Source organism: Strongylocentrotus purpuratus, unplaced genomic scaffold, assembly GCF_000002235.5.
Source record: "Strongylocentrotus purpuratus isolate Spur 01 unplaced genomic scaffold, Spur_5.0 spur5_scaffold_8, whole genome shotgun sequence".
NCBI classification, from domain to species: domain Eukaryota; kingdom Metazoa; phylum Echinodermata; class Echinoidea; order Camarodonta; family Strongylocentrotidae; genus Strongylocentrotus; species Strongylocentrotus purpuratus.
This window is the reverse complement of record NW_022145614.1, coordinates 18,701,835-18,727,052: the sequence shown is the minus strand read 5'-3', so window position 1 is coordinate 18,727,052 and position 25,218 is coordinate 18,701,835. Positions and strand designations below refer to the sequence as shown.

At 37.8% G+C, this 25,218-nt stretch overlaps 1 protein-coding gene across 1 annotated transcript in view; it reads left to right on the top strand.

Moving 5' to 3' along the window:
- Positions 1-24,990, top strand: part of LOC100890867 (membrane-bound transcription factor site-1 protease) — a 41,092-nt gene extending 16,102 nt beyond the window's left edge. The window contains exons 5-23 of the mRNA XM_030975897.1: positions 1,198-1,292; positions 1,619-1,736; positions 2,385-2,605; positions 3,740-3,856; positions 4,586-4,653; positions 6,281-6,383; positions 8,118-8,269; positions 8,984-9,148; positions 10,335-10,431; positions 11,250-11,342; positions 13,625-13,762; positions 14,371-14,543; positions 15,474-15,589; positions 16,623-16,779; positions 17,957-18,081; positions 19,195-19,413; positions 21,763-21,891; positions 22,897-23,023; positions 24,402-24,990. Coding sequence (XP_030831757.1) covers positions 1,198-1,292; positions 1,619-1,736; positions 2,385-2,605; positions 3,740-3,856; positions 4,586-4,653; positions 6,281-6,383; positions 8,118-8,269; positions 8,984-9,148; positions 10,335-10,431; positions 11,250-11,342; positions 13,625-13,762; positions 14,371-14,543; positions 15,474-15,589; positions 16,623-16,779; positions 17,957-18,081; positions 19,195-19,413; positions 21,763-21,891; positions 22,897-23,023; positions 24,402-24,738 — 2,750 coding nt within the window. The 3' untranslated portion in view covers positions 24,739-24,990. The remainder of the gene's footprint in view (positions 1-1,197; positions 1,293-1,618; positions 1,737-2,384; positions 2,606-3,739; positions 3,857-4,585; positions 4,654-6,280; positions 6,384-8,117; positions 8,270-8,983; positions 9,149-10,334; positions 10,432-11,249; positions 11,343-13,624; positions 13,763-14,370; positions 14,544-15,473; positions 15,590-16,622; positions 16,780-17,956; positions 18,082-19,194; positions 19,414-21,762; positions 21,892-22,896; positions 23,024-24,401) is intronic.
- The last annotated feature ends 228 nt before the right edge of the window (positions 24,991-25,218 follow it).

Sequence of the window (25,218 nt, the reverse complement as noted above, 5' to 3'; positions counted from 1 at the left end):
TAAAATGTTTGGTGGGAGAATTTACTTGTCACTAAATGTTAGTTGTTACCAAGGACATCCATGACTTCTTCATTGTAAAATATATATATATATATATATATATATATATATATATATATACATTTTTTTTTTTTGGGGGGGGGGGGTGGATACAGACTACAGAAGTAATGAGCCATGTAATAACAAAAAAGAATAGATGTTCACCTTTTCCTCATACAGTAAATATTTTTTTCTTCATTTTTCTATAAGGTCCTTTATTAATGTGTCTATCTTGGCATGAACAATGGGTTAAAGAAACAGGCTAAGGAATGTTATTTTGGATGGACTTCCTAAAACCCCTTCTCCCTTCTCTGAATTATATTGCATTATGCAACTAATGATGCTGTTCTGGCAAACATTTAATAAATGTTTTTACAGGCACCCTGCAGTCAAGTGATCATAGGTGATCATGGTTGTCTATGATTATTTCTATCATCCCCCACTCCTCCCATTAAAGGTAATACAAAGTTTTGGGAAATTTTGAAAATTGGGTGGATAGTGATTCTTTACAATTTTGATATATTTGGATGCCCCTGTGGATGTATTATAAGCACTAGTAAATTTAGCCCCTAAAACACCTTTCGAGAAAAATTGAATATCAAAATTTACCGGTGCTCCTGGTAAATTTTGATAAATTTCAAATAGCGCCTACGGCCGTACAATGGTACATGTAGCTACGACCATGAAAATCTCAAGAATATGTAGTTGTGATAGATAATTTCCAAACAGGAATAGCTAATCGTTAAATTTTAGTCAAGAAACATTGTTATATAGCTTAATTAATATTGTGACCTTGAGAGGGAGCTTCACAACATAAAGAGTTTATTATTTACAATTTCATAACTTTAGACTCGATTTCAATCGCGACAAAGATCACTGAATATTTTAGGATCGCATATGCTCCCAATATGTTCATTTGAACCAAATTCATGACCCCATACCAAAACTTGTATTACCTTTAAAAAGAATGAGAAGCAAAGGTTATAAAGAAGTACAGAGACAAAATCATGTGTAGAGTAGTAACCATGTACAGGTGTACATCATTCCAAATTCCAATTTTCATGGTGTTTCATTGTTCTTCAAGCTTTCAAAAAGGAAACTTTCTTACCTCTATCCAACTTCATGCTTTTTTTTCTGTCTGTGTCTTTTGTTTTTCAGAATTGAAAATTGATGATCCATGTGATGGAAGAGGGGCATACTGCACCAGCAATTGGACATCATCAAGAAAGATTTCAAGGGCAAGCTTAGGAGTGGTAAGTCCTTAGTAAGAAAAATAATTAACCCCCTCCCCCCTTCGGGAAAAAAATAAAAACATAACAGAAGACGAAAGATTGCAGTCGGTGATAAACCATTTTTTCTTTCTCTCTTTCTCAGTAGGACTTTGTTTTTTGTCATCAAAGATATAATTTTTCAATCAGTTATATTTAGAAGGAAAAAAAAATCTCAGTTTTAGAGGCAATGAATACAAAATATAGGGCAGCAATTTGTTATGTTGTGTAGTGATCATGTTTGTCTAGTCGATGTAAGTAAGCTTTTAGGTCACCCTGATGGCCATCATTATTGTTTTTCTTAATGATAGAATTCCAACTTCTGGCACTCCACTGGCCGTTATACAAGCCGTCGCCTGTTGAGGGCGGTCCCACGGCAGATCACAAGTGCCCTGGAAGCCGACTTGCTCTGGGACATGGGTTTCTCAGGTAAGTTTTAAATTTGACCATGCCAAATCTGTCCTAACTCTTGAAAGCATAACAGACTGTGGATTCTCTCTCATGATGCCACTACCAACTCGGGTTCTGTTTATCATGTTGCCACAGAAAAGTTGCGGAGAAGTATCGTCACATCCTTGACATATAATAATAATAATAATAATAATATTTTAGTCCACTCCAAATTTTTTATTAAACCGAAATGAAAATTCTTTTTGCCCAATTGATCGTGTGCCCGTAAGCCACTGAGCAGCGCCAGATCGACGTTGCTCTATCCCTTATTGTTGAACGCCAAACAAGGTAGCAGCAACTCCCATCCTTGATTTTCTAGTGTGGGACTATAAATGAACATTGCACAATCATCGGACAAGAAGTCGGTTTCTTTATAAAAAATGAAATATAAATCTCAAAGGTGACTGTGCTTTTGTCTTGACACATGGGATTAATAGACAAACAGGTAATGATAAAGGTTGTTGGAAGGGGCAGTGGAGATGTGAATGAGAAGCAGTAGCCCCTTCTAATCGCATAATTATGAAATTAGACTTTATTCTTTTTATTCGTACCTTGACACATTTGGAATGTTACCATTGTACCATTGAGCAACGTTTTTATAAGACCCGTCTTTCGTACCATTTTCAGGTGCCGGTGTGAAGGTGGCCGTTTTTGACACGGGTCTGAGTGAGAACCATCCGCACTTCAAGAAAATCAAAGAGAGGACAAACTGGACCAACGAGAAGACATTGGATGATGGGCTGGGTCATGGGACCTTCGTAGCAGGGGTCATCACCAGTCATAAGGAGTGTCTGGGGTTTGCACCCGATGCTGATCTCTACATTTTCAGGGTCTTTACTAATAATCAGGTAATTCATGAATTTCTGATTTGAAATGGTGCTTGCCATTGTGTTTGCTTTCCATGTTTTATTTTGTAAACAAGGGCAGGGCCCGTTGCATAAAACTTACCATCAATGGCAACTACCATGTTAACAGGGCTCACCATCCAATTAAAAATCAAGGTTTCCATGGTAGTTACCATTGATGGCACAGTTACCATCAATGGGAAGTTTTGTGCAACGGGCCCTGGCACATCTCTTTAGCAAGCAAAAGAAATAAACAATAATAAGAAAATATGAGAAGTAAAGTAGCTGATATCATCATTAGCCGTAAGAAACATTTTGGTGCTCCTGTCAATACTGACCTCTCCACATTCTGGATTTTCACAAATACTCTGGAATAAAGTGTATAATAAAGTACATAAATGAGTTTTAAAAGGGTGGGTTGTCTGGTAGGTGCTAAAAAGTGTGTGGACATTTCAAGAGGCTGGATTGAATGGCAATAAATTAATAAACATCTACTACTTTTAACCTACGGGTACAAGATGGGTACTTGGTAAGAAATACTTAAGCACCTTAGTGCAGCAGCGTGGTCACGTCTAGTATTTTGTAGGTGTTTTGAGCATCTCTTTGGGATGGTGATGGGTCTGCTGACAATATGATCGTAGCTTTGGAAGAACTTTGCTTTTCCACACTTTTTTTCATATGATGTTAGAACTGCATGTGAATCAGGCCTGAAAATTACCTGACTTAAATTGGTTTTCCGATCATTAAAATTTTTTTCCCAATTTTTTTTTCTCTCCGGATTTTCCCCTTATTTTCCGGATTTTTCCTAATGTTTTCCTAATTTTCTTACTCAAAAGGGGGAAGGGGGGGGGGAATGTTTTAGTTGCCTTTTTTTTTCCCAGAATCCTTTTTTTTTTTTCTCTCTCTCAAGGGGGGGGGGGGGGGGGAGGTTTGAGGAAAGTGCTCACTATCATCCCTGGTGAATAAACAGTTCTCAGGATTTCTCTTGTATTATTTTATTTTATTTTTGTTATTGATTTCTACATCATATTTTAAGCATCCTTTTTTTAAACATACATAATTTCCGTCTGTGTGCTATAATTATAATATATTATATTATATTATATTATATTATATTGTTGTTTAATCATGATCTAGGTGTCCTATACGTCATGGTTCCTGGACGCCTTCAACTATGCAATCCTCAAGAAGATCAACGTTCTCAACCTGAGTATTGGAGGGCCTGACTTCATGGATCACCCATTCGTTGACAAGGTACATTGAATAGAGCCTTCAGGGGGGCGTTTCACAAAACTTGTCATCAGTGACAAATGACAGTTTTTGTTATAAGCTACTGAAATCCTTGCTTCTGATTGGTTTTAAACAGATTTGTCACTGATTTTTGTCATTTGTCATTGAAAAGAGGCTTTGTGAAACAGGTTCCTGTTCTTATCATCTGTTCTATCAGTGCAGACGGGCCAGCTGTTACAAAACATTGACATTGAAATGTACTGTAGTCTTCTAAATCATCTATCAAACCGGCAATCCTGATAGAGAACAAATACAAAGAGAATCTGATCCAGAGATAGTTTTTAATATGTCATACGTGGAAGCACGCATTGAAAAATGAAACATTCTCTTTCTATCTCTCCTAGCCTTTTTGGTATGTGTTCAGTTGTAGAATACCATTTGTATTTATTGTATTAATAAAACATATATCAGGGGGGGGGGGGGGCGGTGTTTCATGAAGATCCTAAGTTGAACTTATCTCAATATTTTCTTTGTATTTGTTCTCTATCAGGATTGTCTGTTTAATGATTTAATTTCTTGTTGGTGTATCTTTCTGTTATTGTAATTGTAATTTTTTCTCAAAAACTTCTCATACACTTGACTTTATTTAAGGCATAGTGAATATTTTGCTTTTGTTACTATCTTTTGCAAGGTGTTGTGTATTATGGATCCAGAAATTAACCATTGTTTTTTGTTTGATTTATTTTGAAATAGGTGTGGGAGTTGACAGCTAACAAAGTCATCATGGTATCTGCTATTGGCAATGATGGGCCACTGTATGGGTGAGTGTATACATTGACATTTGGGGGTGTTTCACAAAGATCCTAAGTTGAACTTATCTGTAAGTTGGACTTAAAAATTATGGACAGCCGTTAGCATCTTTGAAAATATTTTAAAAGTTATTTTTGAAGGCATAAAATGTTGATTCAAAGCATTCATATTTTCTTTTATCATGGGAGATTTCATGTTCTTGATATGGAATTTATGAAAAGTCTAAAGTACTTGAATTTTTGCATTTGAATATATTTCATTATGAAGCTACAAAATGGCTCTCCATAAATTTTAAGTCCAACTTAGAGTTAAGTTTGACTTAGAATCTTTGTGAAACACCCTCCTGATTTCCTTGTTCCCTGAGAGAATTTCTGGGGTATGGAGTATCGATGTAAATTAATACCTCGTCAATGAATGATATCTTTCTCTCTTCTTTTTTAATTTTCATTTCGCTTTTGGGTGTTAGATGTACAACTTGATTGTCTGTTTTTTTCCTTTCTGTAACCTGTAGTATAATCCTTAGGATTATGAATGTGGTTGAAATGTCAAAACAGACCTTTTTGAACCAAAGTCCATTGATGTATCCACCGCGTCGCAAGATGTGTTCTAAACTTCTTCCCATACTTCATGTTTGTATTAGTCATGCTTCACCTTTTTCAATATTTTTATGCCTTCGTTACAAAGTAGCCGGAGGCATTATGTTTTCGGATTGTCCGTCCGTCCGTCTGTCCGTACGTCCGTACGTCCCGTTCTCGTGATCGCGTTATTTTAAGAACCGATTGATGGATTCCTGTCAAACTTGGGTTATGTATGTATCTTGCAGAGCCAATGATTTGATTAGATTTTGGGGTCACAAGGTCAAAGGTCAAAGGTCACAGTGCTCATTATGCATGCAAAAATAGCTCGTGATCGCGTTATCTCAAGAACCGATTAATGGATTCCTGCTAAACTTAGGTCATGTATGTATCTTGCAAAGCCAATGAATTGATTAGATTTTGGGGTCACATGGTCAAAGTTCAAAGATCACAGTGCTCATTATATATGCATAAATAGCTCATGATCACATCATTAGAACTGTTGGACAGATTACCATCAAATGCAGGACATGTATGTATCTTGCTGAGCCAACAAACTGATTAGATTTTGGGTCATGAGGTCAAAGGTCATGGGGCTCATTATATATGCAAAAATAGCTTGAAATCACAATTTTATTAGAACCGATGGACGGATTACCATCAACTCAAGACAAGTATGTATCTTGCAAAGCCAATGAACTGATTAGATTTTAGGGTCATGAGGTCTAAGATAAAAGGGTCATACATGTATATGAAAAGTAGCTTGTAATCACGATATTCTGAGAACCCGTTAATGGATTAACGGTACAATTAAACTTGAATTTGAAAAATTACTTCTGTTTTGGTTTGTGAAATCGCTCTATGGCGGAGACATCATTTTCGACTGCACGCAGTCGAAGTTCCATCTAGTTCAACATGCTTAGATCAATATTGGTAAAATAAATCTCAGGCTCTGTATATCTTGGATGTTGGAGGTTACATGTATGTGTTTGGTACCTTAAAAGAGCAGCCCTACCAGCATAGTTTTGCTTATTTTCTGTATTATTTTGTTTGCTGTTTTCAGAACTCTCAACAATCCAGCTGATCAGATGGACGTGATCGGAGTAGGAGGAATAAACTTTGAGGATTCCATTGCCAAGTTTTCTTCCAGAGGGATGACCACATGGGTATGACAATTTACATTCACTAAAGATGATCTGCTTCCCATACCCTAGAAAAAGCCATGCAATAATGCTTTAGAATCTAAGTATATCTACATTTAACTCGGGAATAGAGATTTAAACCAATTTTTATTGAGCAGTCTTTATCATTGCAAGGCAAGTTGAATGTTAAAGGGAGTGTAGCCTGACGAGACTACATGTCTTTCCTGTGGCCTGACTTAGGGGCCAATCTGGTATAACATGACCACGCGAGCGCAGCAGCACGTGCGTGCAACATATGCGAAACCGAAGCGTGAGGAGAACTTCGGTCTGTTTTTTTGCGGACGCTGACCATGTAGAGAGTAAGTCGCTGACAATCCTTAAAGGTAATATAAAGTTTTGGTATGGGGTCATGAATTTGGTTCAAATGAACATATTGGAAGCATATGCGATCCTACAATATTTAGTGATCATTGTCGCGGTTAAAATCGAGTCTGAAGTTATGAAATTGTAAATAATAAACTCTTTATGTTGTATAGCTCCCTCTCAAGGTCAAGATATTAATTAAGCCATAAAACAATGTTTCTTGATTAAAATTGACCAATCGGCTATTCCCGTTTGGAAATGACATATCACAACTACATATTCTGAGATTTTCATGGTCGCAGCTACCATTGTATGGCCGTAAGCGCTATTTGAAATTTATCAACATTTACCGAGAGCACCGGTAAATTTTTATATTCAATTTTTCTCGAAAGTAAAAATGTTTCAGGGGCTAAATTTTTTAGTGGTTATAATACATCCACAGGGGCATCCAAATATATCAAAATTGTAAAGAATTACTATCCTGCCTATTTTCACAATTTCCCAAAACTTTGTATTACCTTTAATCAAGTCCATTCGCCTATGAGCAGATGTCCGAAAGAAGATGGAGATGGCGTTAACCAGTATTTGCCAAGCTACACTCCCTTTAACAAAGCGATCTAGGAGTAGGAAGTTATGTCATCATGACCCCTCTTTCCGCCTTGTCATGCAATCATGATAAGTAGCATGATCTTCTTTTAAACCCCTTTGCAAGAGTTGCCTATGAGCTTCTGAAGCACAGGACATTGTGATGGATAGTCTTGCTGTCCAAGGGACATGACTCAATTTGACCCCCCCCCTCCCCCTCCCCTCCCCTTCCAAGTCCACAAAGGATTGATTTCATCAGTTTGTAATGTAATATTTTTCATTCTTTAAAAACAACATTGCAGGAGTTGCCTGGGGATGTGGACAAATTAAAGTGACTCGGTAACATTGCCTCAGATTTTGAAACAAAATCCTGGATTTAGCTCATGCTGCAATCATTATTATAAACCCTTAGATCAGTCAGGAATCCCATGACTTTTACAAGCCTGTCTGATTATCAAGATATTTATGATTGGAAATCAAAATTTAATTTTTCGTTTTCCTGACGGTTTTTATAACACAACAGTCTATTGGGGAAACTGAGTATGGTAAAGCCGGTCACTCAAAGATTTTTTACTTTGTTGAGGTGCTTCATGATCATTTTGAAGCGCAAATTTTCAGGGCTTCAATATTACACCATATCACAGACACTGATAACACGTAGGGCCATGCATCTCAGAGTTAAGATTGTTAAACGATGCCTTTATTAAGCCAGATGTTGTTGCTGTTGCCCCCCCCCCCCCACTTCCCCACTCCAAAGTCCTAATAGGCCTAATCTAATCCGCTTTAATGTATTTTTGTGGTACTTTGTAGGAGTTACCTGGTGGTTACGGCCGTCTGAAGCCAGACATCGTGACCTACGGCTCAGCCGTCCGAGGGTCAGGGCTGAAGAACGGATGCAGGACTCTTTCGGGTACTTCAGTAGCTTCTCCCGTTGTAGCGGGAGCAGTCACACTCCTGGCCAGGTAAGTTAATCTCTTTGGTGGTACTCTCGAAAGCAGACTAACTTTAGTCCATGGTTTAATCCACCGACTAAGTATGGAATGCCAAGTGTCCATATGAATATGTTTTTGAATAATTTAATCTGTCACTAAATTGAAATAAAATGTAATAACATAAATTAATAAACAACAATTAAACTATGATAAAATTATGTTATCATGGTTATATATTAAATTATTCAAAAATATGTTCATATGGACACTTGGCAATCCATACTTAGTCGGTGGATTAAACTATGGACTAAAGTTGGTCCGCTTTCGAGAATACCACCCATTGTGGCAGGAGTGTGGAGATAGTACAAGTCTTACCAGAAAGCTACATTGATTGTTAATAGCAATATATTTTTTTTTTTTAAATTTAAAAAAAATTGTACATGAGTGATGTATTGTATGGTGTACTTTACAGACATCTGAAATTAGTAATTTTAATAATTTGATAATTTTGACAAGTTTTTATTATTAGGATTTTAGTGATTGTGGAAGAACATTCAGTCGGATTAGGCTAATTTCAATATTCTGAATGATGGTAGAATGAGAAATGTTGAAGAAAATCCCTGTCTGTGAGGTTTTAGTTGAAGTGCACACAGTCTGCTTACCATCATCCGTCCCTCAGGCAGCTGCTGACTGGCTGTGTACCTGTATGTTTCTGATCCCTGAGTGACTTTCCGATCTTTGCAGTTCCGTCCAAGATCGTCAATGGGTTCTGAACCCGGCCAGTATGAAGCAGGCCCTCTTGGCCTCGGCCAGGAGACTACCTGCTGCCAACATGTTTGAGCAGGGCCACGGCAAGTTGGATCTTATCAAGGCCTATCAGATACTCAGCACTTACAAGCCGCAAGCCAGGTAATCAGGATATCTGATCCATGTTATTGCTCTCATGCCAGTCAATCAGTCGTGATAGTGTAATCTGAGTAGGGTCATTGAGGACAACCTACAAAAATTGCTAAAACTATCCAAGGATCTTTGTTAGCCACACATTCCGTACACCTGAGTAGATTCAGACAAGTGTACTTTCAAAGCATTTTCCAAATTTGAAATTCATTTACATTTTATGTATAGCTTGGTTGAATACTTTGTAAATATTAAAATGTCAATTATATACCTCTCTTTAGAAATCTAGCCATCTGATCGGTTGAAATTGCAGTCGTGATTTTAGCCATTCTCCCGCAACATTCCGGGTACCAGAAAAAAAGTTAAATTTTGCTGCGATCCCCATTCATGAGTGACTATTCCCGCAAGATTCTGGGTACCAGGAAAATAGTTGCGATCCCCATTGGTTTACGTGTTAGTTTGTGGGCAGCGCGGCTACCATACAGTTTTTGTGCAAATAATTTGGTTGCTACATTTGCACACAGCGCAGACCAACGCCGATCTCAATTGTAGGCCTAGATTTACATGGAACGAGGAGATGACGCCCCTTTGGAAATATGGAGATAATCCTGCACTTTCATATGACCACCTCATATTTTGAGTATCAATTTCAGGATCACAAGCAATAACGATTTGAATCTCGATTTGGAAATAAAAATATTGACAAATTTTGCATGATCGCGCAATGCACATAGACTGCATAGGAATATGATGCGTGCAATCTAAATTGGAAGGATTTTAGCACACAAAATAAAGTGCGCGATCAGACACCCTAGGTCTCCCTGCAAGCTATCAACACAGACTTCGATAGCGTAAACAAACTTGATTACCATGATTGGTAAGTCGCACATGTATTATATGACCTTATTTAACGGTATATAAAAGATATAATGACTGCTTTAATATTCAAGGAATAGTTGTTATTTGCTCTCAGGGATGTTGCATCTTGATATCAACCCGATATCAGGATGCAACATGCCCTTGAGCCTATAGAAAAACAACTATTCCTCTCAAAGCAGTCATTATATCTATAGAAATGTTCATTTGATCAATATTTCTTTACATTGCTTTTCTCTATTAATATGATAGTTATCTGCTTATACTTAATATAAAGTTTTCAGACAATTAATCAGAAGGAACTTGTTCTTGTGCTCCACAGCTTTAGTCCCAGTTATATTGATCTGACGGAGTGTCCATACTTCTGGCCGTACTGTACACACCCCATCTACCATGGTGGAATGCCAATCATCGTCAATGTAAGTGATCACTATCTAATCCGAATCCGGCATGGCCATTGGTGGCATCTTTCTTTAATAGCAACAGTCAGTTTCTTAGGATGACGAAAGCTTTTGTGTATTAAGTAATTGCCATATAACCTCACGATGACCATATGGTAGGAATACTCCCCAGAGAGTGGAGATGGTGCACATTGTGCATGAATGAATCTGATGAGGGGAGTAATAATATCTGTTGAAAGCGCTTAGAGGCGGTATACAATGATTGAGACATTGCAGGAATATCTTGGATCTGCTGATAACGATGTATCAAGAAATGCAATAATACGTTCCTTTGAATTATTCAGATTTCCTCGAGATACTATGGCCCGAATTCACAAAGGAGGTTTGTCGACAAACCAAGGTTTATGTACGTCATATGACACGTTTTGACGCGTCTTTTACAAACCTGGTTTGTAAAAAACAAAAGGAGGTTTTTCGAAACAAAGGAGGCTTGTCGACAAGCCTCCTTTGTGAATTTGGGCCTATTTGTTCACGATGATAGGCTCAAACCTCAGTTGATTGTCATGGTTTTTCAAGGCAACAATCAAGAAAATGAATGTGTCGATGAATTTAATGTTACGTTATTTACACAAAGACATCCTGAATTTATTATGCATATATCTAACATTTATTTGTTTGTTGTTCTTTATATGAAACAACTGAATTTCCATGTATATGCAATACCATGATGCCTACATGTATATACCTGAGGTTTTGTAAAGTTAACTGTTCAGTGCAAATGGAAAACTGGGCATGATAAAATTCAGTCACCGTTTCTGATGTTGTCTTGTATTTAGATAACTATCTTAAATGGCATGGGAGTGACAGGAAAGATAGTTGGGAAGCCAATATGGCAGCCCTTCGCCCCACAGCATGGAGATCAAATTGAAGTAAGTTTGCTTATTGGAGAAGTATTCATGAATGTGAGAAGTTTTACGATTAGTGATTTGTTGGTAGAAACTTGTAGAAATTTATTTAGTCATGTAGAAGCGGAGTCATTTGTACATGTAGGTGATAGTGTTGTGGTTTATTCAAGTTAAGTTTAATTTTCCACATCTCATTTAAAAAATGTACAAATTACAACATTGCAAATTGCACAGTAAAGGAAAAACTACATTTAGTAAATTTACATAAAATACATGGTTACATAAAATGGGACGATTATTTACATAAAAAAACATTTCAACAAAAGCATCATCTGATCTGTTTGATGTTTTATGATTAGTGATTTGTTAGGAACTTGGTTGTTGTATTTGTTCAGTCGTGCAGGAGTGGAGTTATTTGTAGGTGATAGTATTTTGGTTACCGTAATTAGCGTTGTATAAACCGCCCTCGTGTATTAACCGCACCCGTCTTTTTTGCCCTAAAAAAACAAAAGACTTAAAAAACAGTAGAGGACCTAGGATAGAACCTTGTGGTACGCCGTGTAATAGAAGAAAAATTGGAGGAATTATTATTATCAACTACATATTGAAATCTATCAGAAAGATTACTTTCAAACCAAGATGACAGACAAATTTGAGTGTTGTTCTAGTTTCCGAGTGGTGAGTCAACACACCGATTACTGAGCTGGGAGACATTGCCAGGCATAGCGCTGTAACAGCATTATTCAAACATATAGTTTGTTCAGAGGCAGCAGGGCGTTAACTCTGTGCTAATGAGTTAATGGCCTTCTGGCTCCAAACAGATCAAGGCCATGCAATATAAAGCCTTTTGATTGATCGTAAGATCAATATTGAGCATAAACGTGAGGTCAATCCTAACTCTTTATTAATACGCGGCCCAGATGATATTTTTTATTAATGTTCACATTCACTGCTCCCCCTCCCATGTATTCATTCATAAAAACGGGGATAGTTGAGTTCTATTGCAGGGGGCGCTACACAAAATAATTTTTTTGAGATAATGAAAAACTGAGTGTCAAATTTGAAAGAACATACAATTTAAATGACAAAATCATTTTTGTTTAATCAAAATCGGTTCAGAGACGGCTGAAATATCCATAAATATAACGATTTCTAATATTTTTGTACCACCACAAATATTAGATAATTTGAAAAAGCTGTTGAAAAAACAAAATAGCGCCTTTTACGTTGTATTTTAGCCAAAGCTAATGTTTGCTTTTTTGTTGGCTTTTTCATGTTGGTTATATTACGCACAATCAGCCGGCCCATGTATTGTTATTTTCAATTAATTAATTAATTAATGGTACCCAATTGTTTTTGAAAGTAGAGCTGATTTGGTATGATCGTATAGGCTAAATTTTACACATTTTGAGGTCTAAAATTACCTCCATAGCGATTTTAGGTCCTAAAAGGGCACTAGAAATGTGATGTCATAGATAAGAATAAGAGCAATTACCATGAACTTTGAAGGAATTTGTGGTCTGAAAACAGAACTCAACTATCCCTTTAAAGGTACTATGTCCCTTTTGCAGCCAACCTCAAATGCTGTAGAACTTTGCAGGAATTATGAATATGTCATGTATGTCCTATCTGTGAAATTTAATTGTTAGCAGCGTCCTCATATTCAAATTATGCAAGGAAACCAGTTTACTTGCTAGACTTCACTGTCAGACACTATTGAGTGACTGACTGGCTCTTTTTCTTCTTTGGTAATAACATACATGAAAAGAGTTGTAAAGGGTACATGAGCATTTGTCTACATCAATAACCCACTTCTTGTAATGGCCAAGATTAAACTGATTGAATCTTTGCGCAGCATAAAACGTATGACCATTCGGTACAATTGTCTGAAAATCAAGACTATTACTTTTGGGCTCTATAGCCCTAAAGTCGATTTGACAACTAATAGTCGTTATTTTCCCACTTAAAGACATTTTCAAGCCCCACCTTTTTTAGGGAAGTTCTAAATTAGTATTATCTTTCAAATGCAGTTGGAATTGAACTTTTTCATTTTTTTGGCCTGCAAATGGGACATAGTACCTTTAATGTACATAATTGGAGAAATGTATCTCTGCTGTTACTTTCATTTTCTCCATACAATGTATCTGTTTATGATCAGCCACATTTTTTCTTCAAAATCTGGATATACTAAAAAATGGAGGAACATGTACATGTATACGTCATTCATATCCATGAAATGAATTCTTTATACCTTTTCTTTCACATGTGTTGTGATTTCTTGACTGTTTGATTTGATTCTTTTCTAGGTTGCTCTCTCTTTCTCTCCTGTTCTCTGGCCATGGTCTGGATACATGGCCGTGTCCATCACGGCCGCGCCCACTGCTGCATCATGGGAAGGGATAGCCCAGGGTCAGATCATGATGACTGTTGAATCTCCTCCCGAGGTGAGAGTCTTAGTTTTTTCAAAGCCTCGCTTAACTTGTGGTGGACTGCCTTTAAAGAGGTTGAGGTGTCGTAGTCTAGTGGTTTGAGCACTTGACTTGAAATGCAAAGGTTGTCGGTTCGATCCCCAACACAGCAGTAATTTCCTTTGGCAAGGCATTAATCTTCATTTGCCACTCCATACCGAGGAGAGAAATGGGGACCTGGTAAGATAACAAAAGCCTTTGTGTTTAATAGCGATTGATTTTTGCCCTCACGGTGACAATATGGTAGGAATACTTTCTAGGGAGTGGAGGTGGTGCACATTGTGTGTCAATGAATCCGATGACCGAGGTAATAATATCTGTAAAGCACTTAGAGAAGTGATTTCATATCAAGCGTCATATAAAGTCAGATTATTTTATAATTTAGATTATTTAAAAAGAAAATGCAGCTATCAACTGTAATTGTAAACACCTCCAAATGTTTTTGTTGTACATCTCTCTACCTCTACCCCACACTATTGTTTCCAATTCAATCATTTTCAATTGTAGGCATTACTTAATAATTAGAACCATTTATGTGCAACTTTTGGAATGAAAGGGTTAATTTCTTTCTCACTCCCCTTCAGAATGGAGAGGACAGCCCACGACGGAGTAGCATGAAGCTACCCATCAGAGTGAAGGTGATACCTACCCCGCCCCGCAGCCAACGCATCCTCTGGGACCAGTATCATAACCTGAGGTACCCACCAGGTTACTTCCCTAGGGATAACCTCAGAATGAAGAATGATCCTCTTGACTGGTGAGCCAGCTAGCCTTTCTTTTACATTGACCTGCTAGTAATATAAATATTTCAATGTTGTATCTATTGCATGTCTGCCATGCTCTTTACATTATTTTATTGGTTTTCTCTCTCTTTTTATCTCTCTCTCTCTCTCTCTCTCTTGCTTCTCATCTCTGTTGTTTCTCTTCTTTCCTCACGTTGCCAAGTTTTTCATCATTCTTAATAATAATAATTATCCTTGCTTATATAGCGCCTAACACTTACTTTATCAGAAGTCTCTAAGCGCTCTACAATAATGCAGCATGATTACCCTGGCTTTAGCAGTGCAGCTGTTACGCACGCTGCGTTTCAAGGAATAAATTCCTACCAGTTACCCATTTACTTCACCTGGGTGGAGTGTGGCAAATGTAGATCAATATTTTACCAAAGGACATTAGTGCGGTGGCGGGACTCTAAACTGCGGACCTTGTGATCGACATTCCGGCGACGTATCCACTCTCTTCCTGTCACTTGCCGCTTCTTTCCCTTATCATGTGTTTGTCTTTGTCCACTCTCTTTCTTTCTCCCTCTCTCTCTCTCTCTCTCTCTCTCTTTCTCTCTTCTCTCTCTCTCCCTCCCTCTCTTTCTCTATCTCTCTCTTTCTCTCTCTCTTTTTCTCTCTCTCTTTCTCTCCTCTCTCTCTCTCTCTCTCTCTCTCTCTCTCTATATATATATATATATATATCTCTCTCTCTCTCTCTTTCTCTCTCTCTTTTTCTCTCTCTCTCTCTTTCTCTCTCTCTTTCTCTCTCTCTTTCTCTCTCTCTTTCTCTCTCTCTCTCTTTTTCTCTCTCTTTCTCTCTTCTATCTATATATCTCACTCTCTCTCTGTCTCTCTCTCTATCTCTATGGAGGATAATTATCATTAAACAAAACTTTGAATGTTGGATCTACTTGATCTATTTCCAGGAATGGGGATCATATACACACAAACTTCAAGGATATGTATGAGCATCTTAGAGCAGCTGGTTTCTATGTGGAAGTTCTTGGCGCTCCTTTTACCTGCTTTGATGCGAAGCAGTATGGTAAGCCTCCAAGAATTTTCATGAGAAAACAATAGGCCATTGCCACATGTTTATGTTTGTGTAGATGTGGCATTGCAGAAATGTTATATTTCGTGCAAGTAACATTTCACATCTCATGAAAGGGGGGGGGGGGGGTGGTTGTTAGTTTTGCATTGAATAGACAAATTATAGTTTTGTCCCAGTGTGTGTGAACATCCACTCAAGAAGCAATTAGCAGGACAAATTATTTTTGTCTTCTCAAGGTACCTTGTCCTCCCCATTGGGTACTTGTTGATGTCTATCTTGAGAATGTGAATTCCTGCCCTGACTTCTATAATCCCTCGCCAAGGATTATTGATTTGATCTGTAGGATAGAAGAAGAGGTCCCCCAAAAGTTGCCAGACCACCTGCAGAAGCAAGCCATGAACATTAGCAGAGCTTTGCAGAATGTAGTAAGGGCCTACTGCTCAATTAATCTGTTGATTCACAATGTTTTATGTATTAATCTAAGTTGACTTAAAGAGAAGGTTGAGTTCTGGAAAGAGGTGAACAATAATTTGTGAGCGTTATTATTGTTGTTATGCAAGTGTGGAAGAACATCAGATCAAAAATGTTCCCTGATAAGCGTGGTTCTTCAAATGACTTAATATTCTAAATGTGGCATGTAACAAGCATAAGAATCGGGACAGATTTTTATGCCACATGTTCGTGTAGTCCCTTATACATCTTTCTGTGTACAGAGCTTGTAGCTTTACAAACACTGGACCAAATTTCTTATCATTTTGATGATTCCAGAACCTGCAGTACACACCAATACTTATATGCTAGATGATCGACCTTTTATGATCAATTCCACATCGTTTCTTTCATAATGCAATGGCATGACCAGAACTCAACTTTATCTTTAATCCTTTCAGTACGAAATGCAATATGACCCATTTAGAGAGTTGTGTTGTGACAGTACAGTGTCACATTCAATAGATTAGTGAGTTATTGTCTCCTTGGGGGGAAAATAATTTGTCGTGTGTCTGTCAACATTTGATCTTTCATTCAGGAACTCTTCTTGTGGTCGATCCAGAAGAAGAATTCTTCCCCGAGGAGATAAGCAAGCTGAAGAGAGACATAGACAACGGTCTCTCCGTCATCATATTTGCTGACTGGTACAACACCACTGTCATGAAGAAAGTCAAATTTTATGATGAAAATACAAGGTAAGTGGTCCAGGGAGGTGTTTCACAAAGATCCTAAGTCGAACTTATCTCTAAGTTGGATTTAAAAGTTATGGAAAGCCATTAGCATCCTTGAAAATATTTTGTAAAAGTTATTTTAAAAGGCATAAAATGTTGATTCAAATCATTCATATTTTCTATTATCATGGGAGATTTCATGTTCTTGGTGTGGAATTTATGGAAAGTCTAAAATACTTGATTTTTCACTTTTGAATATATTTTATTTTAAGGCTACAAATGGCTCTCCATAACTTTTAAGTTCAGCTTAGAGTTAAGTTCGACTTAAAATCTTTGTGAAACACCCCCCAGACCTAATAGGGTCACTTCCTTTTAGCTATTGTTACTAAAGATTACCGGAAACCGGACAAACACAGATTTGCTTCTTAGAGATTGTCTTACAACTTTCATTTACACCTGTTCCATGACACATTCCACAATCAAGACCTTTCATTTCTCATTATATTCCACCTTTGATGGGATCTTTAGATGTTATTGGGTACCCTTATAATCAAGAAAGTTAAAGGTAAAGACCAGTATTGGAAACGCCCCAATTTCAAAAAATGAAATGGAAGCTCTCATTACCAATCATGTGAAAGAATATGTTTTGACTAAAACATGAAGATAAAAAATTTGCCGGGAAACCGCCTACTAATTCATATATTTGGTAAATTTGTTTCTCTCATGGTCTGTGAGAGATATAGGGTAGTCCCATATACATCTTTCTGTGTATAGTCCTTGTAACTTTACGAAGAATGGGCCAAATTTCTTATCATTTTGATGATTCCAGAACCTTGCAGATGCTAGATGCTAGATGATCAACCTTTTCTGATTGATTCCACAACGTTTCTTTCACAATGCAATCGCATGACCAGAACTGATCTTTACCTTTAAGGTTATTTTTAAGACATAATGAGACGTCTCATATTGTACTTCTTGAGTGTCTTGATTTACTGTAGTATAAGTTGCTTTGTATAGGATCATCATTTTATAAATAGTCTGAGAAATAAATAATAGATTTGCTTTGCCTTTTTTTTTCCTCTCCCAAAACTATATATTGTTATTATTTGCAATTATTGTTCAATACTTTTGCTTTGAAATATGTTGAATTAATTTACCTCTAAAATTGTCTGACATACCTACTTTGTCCTCCCCTATACAGACAATGGTGGATGCCGGACACAGGAGGCAGTAACATCCCAGCTCTCAATGAAGTACTAGCCCCATGGGGGATGGCATTTGGGGATGGGGTGTTTGAAGGAGAGTTCTCCATCGGCGGGAGAAAAAGTAAGCCAACGGAAATGTTGTCAAATGCATGTTCAAGTATGTAGTTGACTGTAATCACCCTGTTGCAGAGCTCCCAACATTTGAATTTCAAAATTGCTAGAATTTTACGAGGCTCAGCAAAATTTGTGGTATCATCTGGCTTTTCAAAAAATATGCGTCATGCAGCTACCCAAGACACATCTTGATGTTGGGCACATTTACATGTGATTAGGATTGTTTCAAATTGGATTTTTAAAACAATCCAGGAGAACCTGAGTAAAAGAGAAGCAAAACAATGAAAAGTTAGACATACAGTTCAGATTTGAAAAAAAACACTGCATAGATTCTAATACAATCATATTAATTAATCAATTCATGATCTCAAAAGGTGGGGGGGGGGGGGGTGATACACAATTCGGTAATTGCCTTGTGTACATAAAATATTCCCAACCAGAAATTAATTTTGATCAGCATGGGACTTTAGAATGCAGCTTTAGTTTTAAACACATCCATATTATGTTGAGTAATTATTCATTTGTCATTCCTCCCTGTTCCACAGGACATCCGAAATCATGTTTCAAATTTCCACTTAATTTGCCCCATAAACATATATTGGTGTAAATTATCAATGATTGATGTGGCACTGGGATAGTACTAGTAGTATATTATTACCTCCAAATAAATAACCTTTGATTTTCTGTATGACTAATATCCCCCAAACCTCTCTCAAAGTGTTTCTTTGTGCGGGCAAGCACTGAATCCAATGACCGGGGTAATAGTATATTTGTAAAGTGCTTAGAGACATTTGTATTAAAGCTTATCAACACTAGTGTGGCTAGGATGGATTAGACCACACAGCGAGGTAACTGACAGGTGGCTATCTCATCAACCCAGCTCTCAAATAACATAAGAAATAGAGGATCATGGGGGACCAACAGGCACCGATTGGGGAAGTTTTCTATATACATGTAGAGGGACAAGTAGGACAGTGGGGCTTTAAGCGCTATATACAAATTAAATATCATTATTATTATTTAATGCTGGATCGCACATGTCATTGGCAGCAGATCTAATTCATGGTTCAATAAGCTTTACTAAACTTCCAACATTTTTTACCTCCTTTCCATGTGACAGGCCAGTATACCTCGGGGACCAGCATCGTCAAGTTCCCATCGGAAGGCGGTCTTCTGATCCAGGCCTCCCTCAAGGACCAGGGCTATGAGGTCCTCAAAGGGGAGACCAAGACTGCATCGGATGTCCCCATCCTGGGCATGTTCCAGCACGGCAAGAGCGCTGGCCGGATCGTCCTCTTCGGGGATTCCAACTGTCTAGACACCAGTCACATGCAGACAGGTTAGTGTAGCTATTTCTTAACATCTTTTGTTTCATGTTACTAGTTGGACTACTTAGACTTTTCCTATCAATCTATGTGATTTGTGAGACATTCTAGTAGTGGAAACACTTGATGGAGTTCATTCGATTCATCAAATGTCATGCCACGAGTCTGCAGCTGCAGCCTATAAAGTTCATCTGATATTTTTTGAAGCATGCACAAGACGTTCACCCCAACCGGAATCCTCTTGAGTATAGGGTATACATTAGGAAGGGAAAACAAGAAAGAATTGAGCAGAGCCGATGAGGAGAAAGGAAAGAGGAAAGAAGGAATACAGGGGGCGCAATAGACAAACTCAATTGACGAAAGTATTAATGTTATATATTGCTGTTCAAGGCAGTGAAAAAAAATACACGGAGGGGGGGGGCTCAGGGCGAAATGCCCCAAAGAGCCCCCAAAAATCAGAAAAGAGCCCCCTTAGAATTGCATTAAGTTCAATACAAAACAAATTTTATAATGTTATTTTCATGCAGGCAAGGTTGAAAAGTAGCCCCCGAAAAATAAATATTAATTTTTTCCCTGGTTCAAGGTTGTTGAAAGAATAACATTTAGCTAAGGTCCACACTCTTGAGCACTCGTCCTGAATGCAGCGCTCGAGGTTTAATGGAGAAAGTATGCCCGGGAGTTGTTTTCCTCAGGGTAGGTCGGCGTCTGGACCGATGGCCAACAGAGTTGGGGGTTTTATCGTGGCTTTTAAAAATATTTACAGTAAAGTAAAATTGTTTTTATGCCTCCGTTACGAAGTAGCCGGAAGCATTATGTTGTTGGGTTGTCCGTCCGTACATCCCGTTCTCGTGATCACGTTATCACAAGAACTGATTGATGGATTCTGGCCAAACTTAGGTCATGTATGTATCTTGCAGAGCCAATTAATTGATTGGATTTTGGGGTCACAAAGTCATAGGTCAAAGGTCACAGGGCTCATTATGTATGCAAAAATAGCTTGTGATCACATTATCATTAGAACAGATGGACAGATTACCATGAAACTCAGGACATGTATGTATCTTGCTGAGGCAATGAACCGATTAGATTTTGGGATCATGAGGTCAAGGTCAAAGGTCATGGGGCTCATTATGTATGCAAAAATAGCTTGTGATCGCATTATCATTAGAACCGAAGGATGGATTACCATCAAACTCAAGACATGTATGTATCTTGCAGAGCCAATGAACTGAGTAGATTTAGGGGTCATGAAGTCAAAGATCAAAGGGTCATACATGTATATGAGAATGAGAAATAGCTTGTAATCACGATATTCTGAGAACCTGTTAATGGATTACAATCAAACTTGAATTTGAAAAATGTCTTCTGTTTTGGTTCGTAAAATTGGTCTATGACGGAGGCATCATTTTCGACTGCGTGCAGTCGAAGTTCCATCTGGTTTTGTAATTGGTTTCTTTACTTGAAGACAAATTTGAGGAGTAGGTATTTGCTATTTTTATCATGAAAAATTGAGTACAATCACGATTTTTGTTACATCGCAGAGTAGATGTATCACCTCAGGTATTTTAGAATTGTGCTTGGTATTAATGGGCCTAGTTGTAATCCTAACCTTTACAAGGATTTTAACAAAACTTTGATCAATATGAGCATGGTATCAAAAGAAACATTTGAATACAGGTTTTAACAGGTCACAGGCCATATACATGTACAATAAAATAGATAAAAGAGAAGCTGGCACTTTGAACTGATGAATAGCTTTCAGTATACATATAATGTAGCATGATTTCTGGATGTCGGTACAAAAAAGGCGAAAATAGCTGGGTGAAAGCGTTACTTATTTCAACTCTATTCAGAGGAGCTTTTATCAATATTATATCTTCATCTTCTTAAATAATAGCCTTAGTCGTATTTTCAAGTTTTGATAAAAACAGAGAACTGAACCAAACAGAATTTTAAACAGAAAGGTATGGAGATATATGCCTAATGAAGGACAAGTAATGCTTCATGTTTCATAAGAGGATTAGGTTACTCATTTACTGTGGGTTTACTCACTTATATTTTTGTTTTATTCACACGCTTGATTTAGGCCATTATGATACTGGGTATAAGCAGCATTAATTCAACGTTCAATTCAGCACATATGCCATTTTACAAAGGTGGATAGCTTCATGAAGAGATGAATAGGGCAAAAATATAATTTTCTTCAAAATGTGACTTTTAGGCCATTATTTTAAGAAGGTGACGATATGTTATATGCAAAGTCATATCCTACTATTATACTTGTTATTATGTAGCTGATGCTTATTATTCATGAATGGAATATCGTATATGATTCTCATGATTGCTTTCTCTCTTTTCATCAGACTGTTACTGGCTTCTTGAGACACTCCTTCAGTACACGGCATATAGCAACCTCTCCCCCATGTTCTCTGAGCATGAAAGTATAGCTACCTCACTTCCACCAGTAGACACCCTCCCTACCAGGATGGAAGGTAAAGATTTATTTTCTGTATCCTTGCAAATATATTTATGATATTAACGTACAAGGTTTGTTAGGCGCCAAAATGATCTGTAAGGCGCCAAATCCATTAAAAATCAAATGGTCACGTCGCACTAGTTCAAAAGATGAAATCACATTTTCATTTTTAATCTGCATTATACACACAAAAAACAACATGAGTATTAGGTCGAACATACATAAATGAAAGAGATTTAATCCACCTTGGCTATATTCCATATGTCTTTCATTTTACAATCTATCTGAAGAATGTCATACCAAAAGATGTTACAAGACGGGAGTTGCTGCTACCTTGTTTGGGTTCAACAAGAAGGGATAGAGCAACGTCGATCTGGCGCTGCTCAGTGGCTGCCGGGCTCACAATCAATTGGGCAAAAAGAATTTCCATTTTCGGTGTAGCTTAATAAAATTTGGAGTGGACTTTAAAGCCACACTGTCCTACTTCTAGCTACTTGCTCCCTCTATAGAGAAAAAAATGCCTAATCGGTGACCATTGGTCCCCTATGATCCCCTTTTTCTTATGTTAATTGAGAGCTGAATTGATGAGATAACCACCTGTCCAGTGACCTTGCAGGGTGGTCTAATCCCTCTTAAAATCTAGTACAGATAAGCTTTAAAAGATTATTATTATTATTATTATTATTATTTTACTTGATGTTTCAGTCCAATCCCAGCTCTAGTATGGCTTGCAAATTGATATAATCATTAAATAGACTAAAAATTTAGATGTGGTCATTAGTGTACTGGACTTGTTCTCGTGACCACATGCATTTTTGTTGGAGTTGAAAATTCAAATTATGATCATGAACAAGCATAGAGCATTTGTTGTTCGTGAGACTTGAGCAGAAAAATGTAGTGTCAATTTAAGCTCTAAAGATGAGACTGTGATTCAGTCTGGCAGGCAGCTATGAAGTCTTGCAATCTCTACATGAACTTTGCGTGATTATTTAATGCCTCACTTTTCCATGACATCTCTCAGGCAACCACCTCTACCGCTATTCCAAGGTTCTAGAAGCTCATCTAGGGGAGCCCAGGGCACGGCCCCTCCCTGCTTGTCCCCAGCTGGCCTGGGCTATAGGAGAACCACTCAATTTCTCTGCACCAAGGTAAGACAACTAGACATGATGCCACTGGCCTTTTGTTGCACAGTTTTATTTATCTTCTACTTATTAGTTTTGTTATTGTATGTATGTTTGCAATTGTTGATGATGAACTTATTCACTTCTTATATTTTCTTGTCATATCAGCACAAGCCTATGCTATGTTTTCTCTTCGAGTGATATTTTAGTGATATATTTTTATGCAGAGTGAAACAAATTAGAAGATCTCAAATTCCTGCTATAGCCAAATTATTGTATCCCCCGGCAGTATGCCGGTGGGGTACTTTGGATTCAGCAGCGTAACGCCGCCGCCGCGTCATATTCTTGTGTGCGCTCTCACTGCCACATTTCTTGATGGATTTCTTTCAAATTTTGTATGGAGGTGTATCCTGGTATAATCTACATACCTATAACTTTTGGTGATGCTGCCTCCAGTGTTCCGTCTTTTATAGGGTACAAGGCCATATTTCTGTGGATGGTTTGTGTGCGCTGCATAGGCCACATTTTTAAAGGGATTTTGTTCAAATTTTGAACGAAGGTGTATCTTGGTATAATCTACTAGCCTATAGATTTTAGTGATGCTGCCTCCAATGTTCCATCTTTTATAGGGTCAAAGGTCATATTTTGATAGATGTCTTGTGTGCACTCTAGTGTGCGCTCTAACTGCCACATTTCTTGACGGATTTCTTTCAAATTTTGTATGGAGGTGTATCCTGGTATAATCTACATACCTATAACTTTTGGTGATGCTGCCCCCAGTGTTCCGCCTTCTATAGGGTACAAGGCCATATTTTTGTTTGTGTGCGCTCTATAGGCCACATTTCTAAAGGGATTTTGTTCAAATTTTGAACAAAGGTGTATCTTGGTATAATCTACAAGCCTATAGATTTTAGTGATGCTGCTTGTATTAAGGTTCATTATAGTTTACTCTAGACCTCCACAAATTTGGTGCTGCTACCCCCCAGTATTCCATCTCTTATAGGGTCAAAGGTCATATTTAAAGGAATATCTTGTGTCGCTATGCATATCACATTTCTTTCAAATTTTCTATAAATATGCATCATAATCTGATCTACACACCTATTGTTTTGGTGATGCTGCTCCTAGTCTTGACAGTAGTCTGAGCCACTTGCGGCAATCTCTACGTCATCCTTTTGTTTCACAAAGAGGAGAGGGAATCTTTGTCCCTCCTTCCACATAAGGATAACACAAAATCGCTGCCACTGCTGGGGGATACATTCGCATTGCGCGGCAATACAGATTGCGATATTTCTAGTTTTATTAGTAGTATATGATTTTATGCGGTACAAAGGAAAGTTTCATGAGCAGATTGATTTGGTCGGCTATTTATTTTCATTTGTATCTTTTCCTTCACATTTCTCAGCAATCTTTACAAGCACCAGAAGCTCCTCTCCGTTCCCGAGGCATTCCTCCCTCTCGTCCGGCGCAATGGTCAACCGGCTGCGCCCCAGCTCATGAAGGAAGAAAACGAGCCCCACGGGCCGGGCGGGTTCAACCCGAACCTCTCGGCCTCGGGCCTGGACCAGTTCTGGGGCATCCCTCTTATAGGGTTGTTCAGCGTCCTTCTGGTAATGGGATTCCTTTTCTATCAGGTCCAACAACGCAGGACGAGACCGAGGAGACGTAAACCGTACCGCTTAAAGAAATCCTACCCCCACGCATCCTCGTCGCTTCATTACGGCAAGATGCCGGCGGTATAGTACTTGGCCATCTCCACAGGAAAGATGTGTTGTTGTTTTTAGTCTCAAAAGTGTTGTGAAAGGATGAATGGATATTTTGTATTTGTATTGAAAATCCACTGAAATAATATTTTAAAATCTGTATTTCTTTAATATATCTTTTAAATTTTTTCCTCTTGTTGTCATGTAAGCTAACTGATGTTCATACTTACAAGTTTTTATTGCAGATGCTGAATTCTTCTGCCCTAGAAAGTAGTCTATGGAGGTTATGGGTTATATGTAAAGGAGAAAATCAATTAGCTTAAATTGAGCTGAATTCCTCTGTATCATTGTGTAAGACCCTTGAATGTCATCTTAATAGATCTTTTCAAATGATATTTTTGGGATCTGCACACTTTAATTTGTATTCTGTTGCTATGACTAAACTAATTGTAAGATACTGGAAGTGAAATGAAATATGAGTCCTAATAGTGTATGCAAACAAAGAACATATTTCACCAC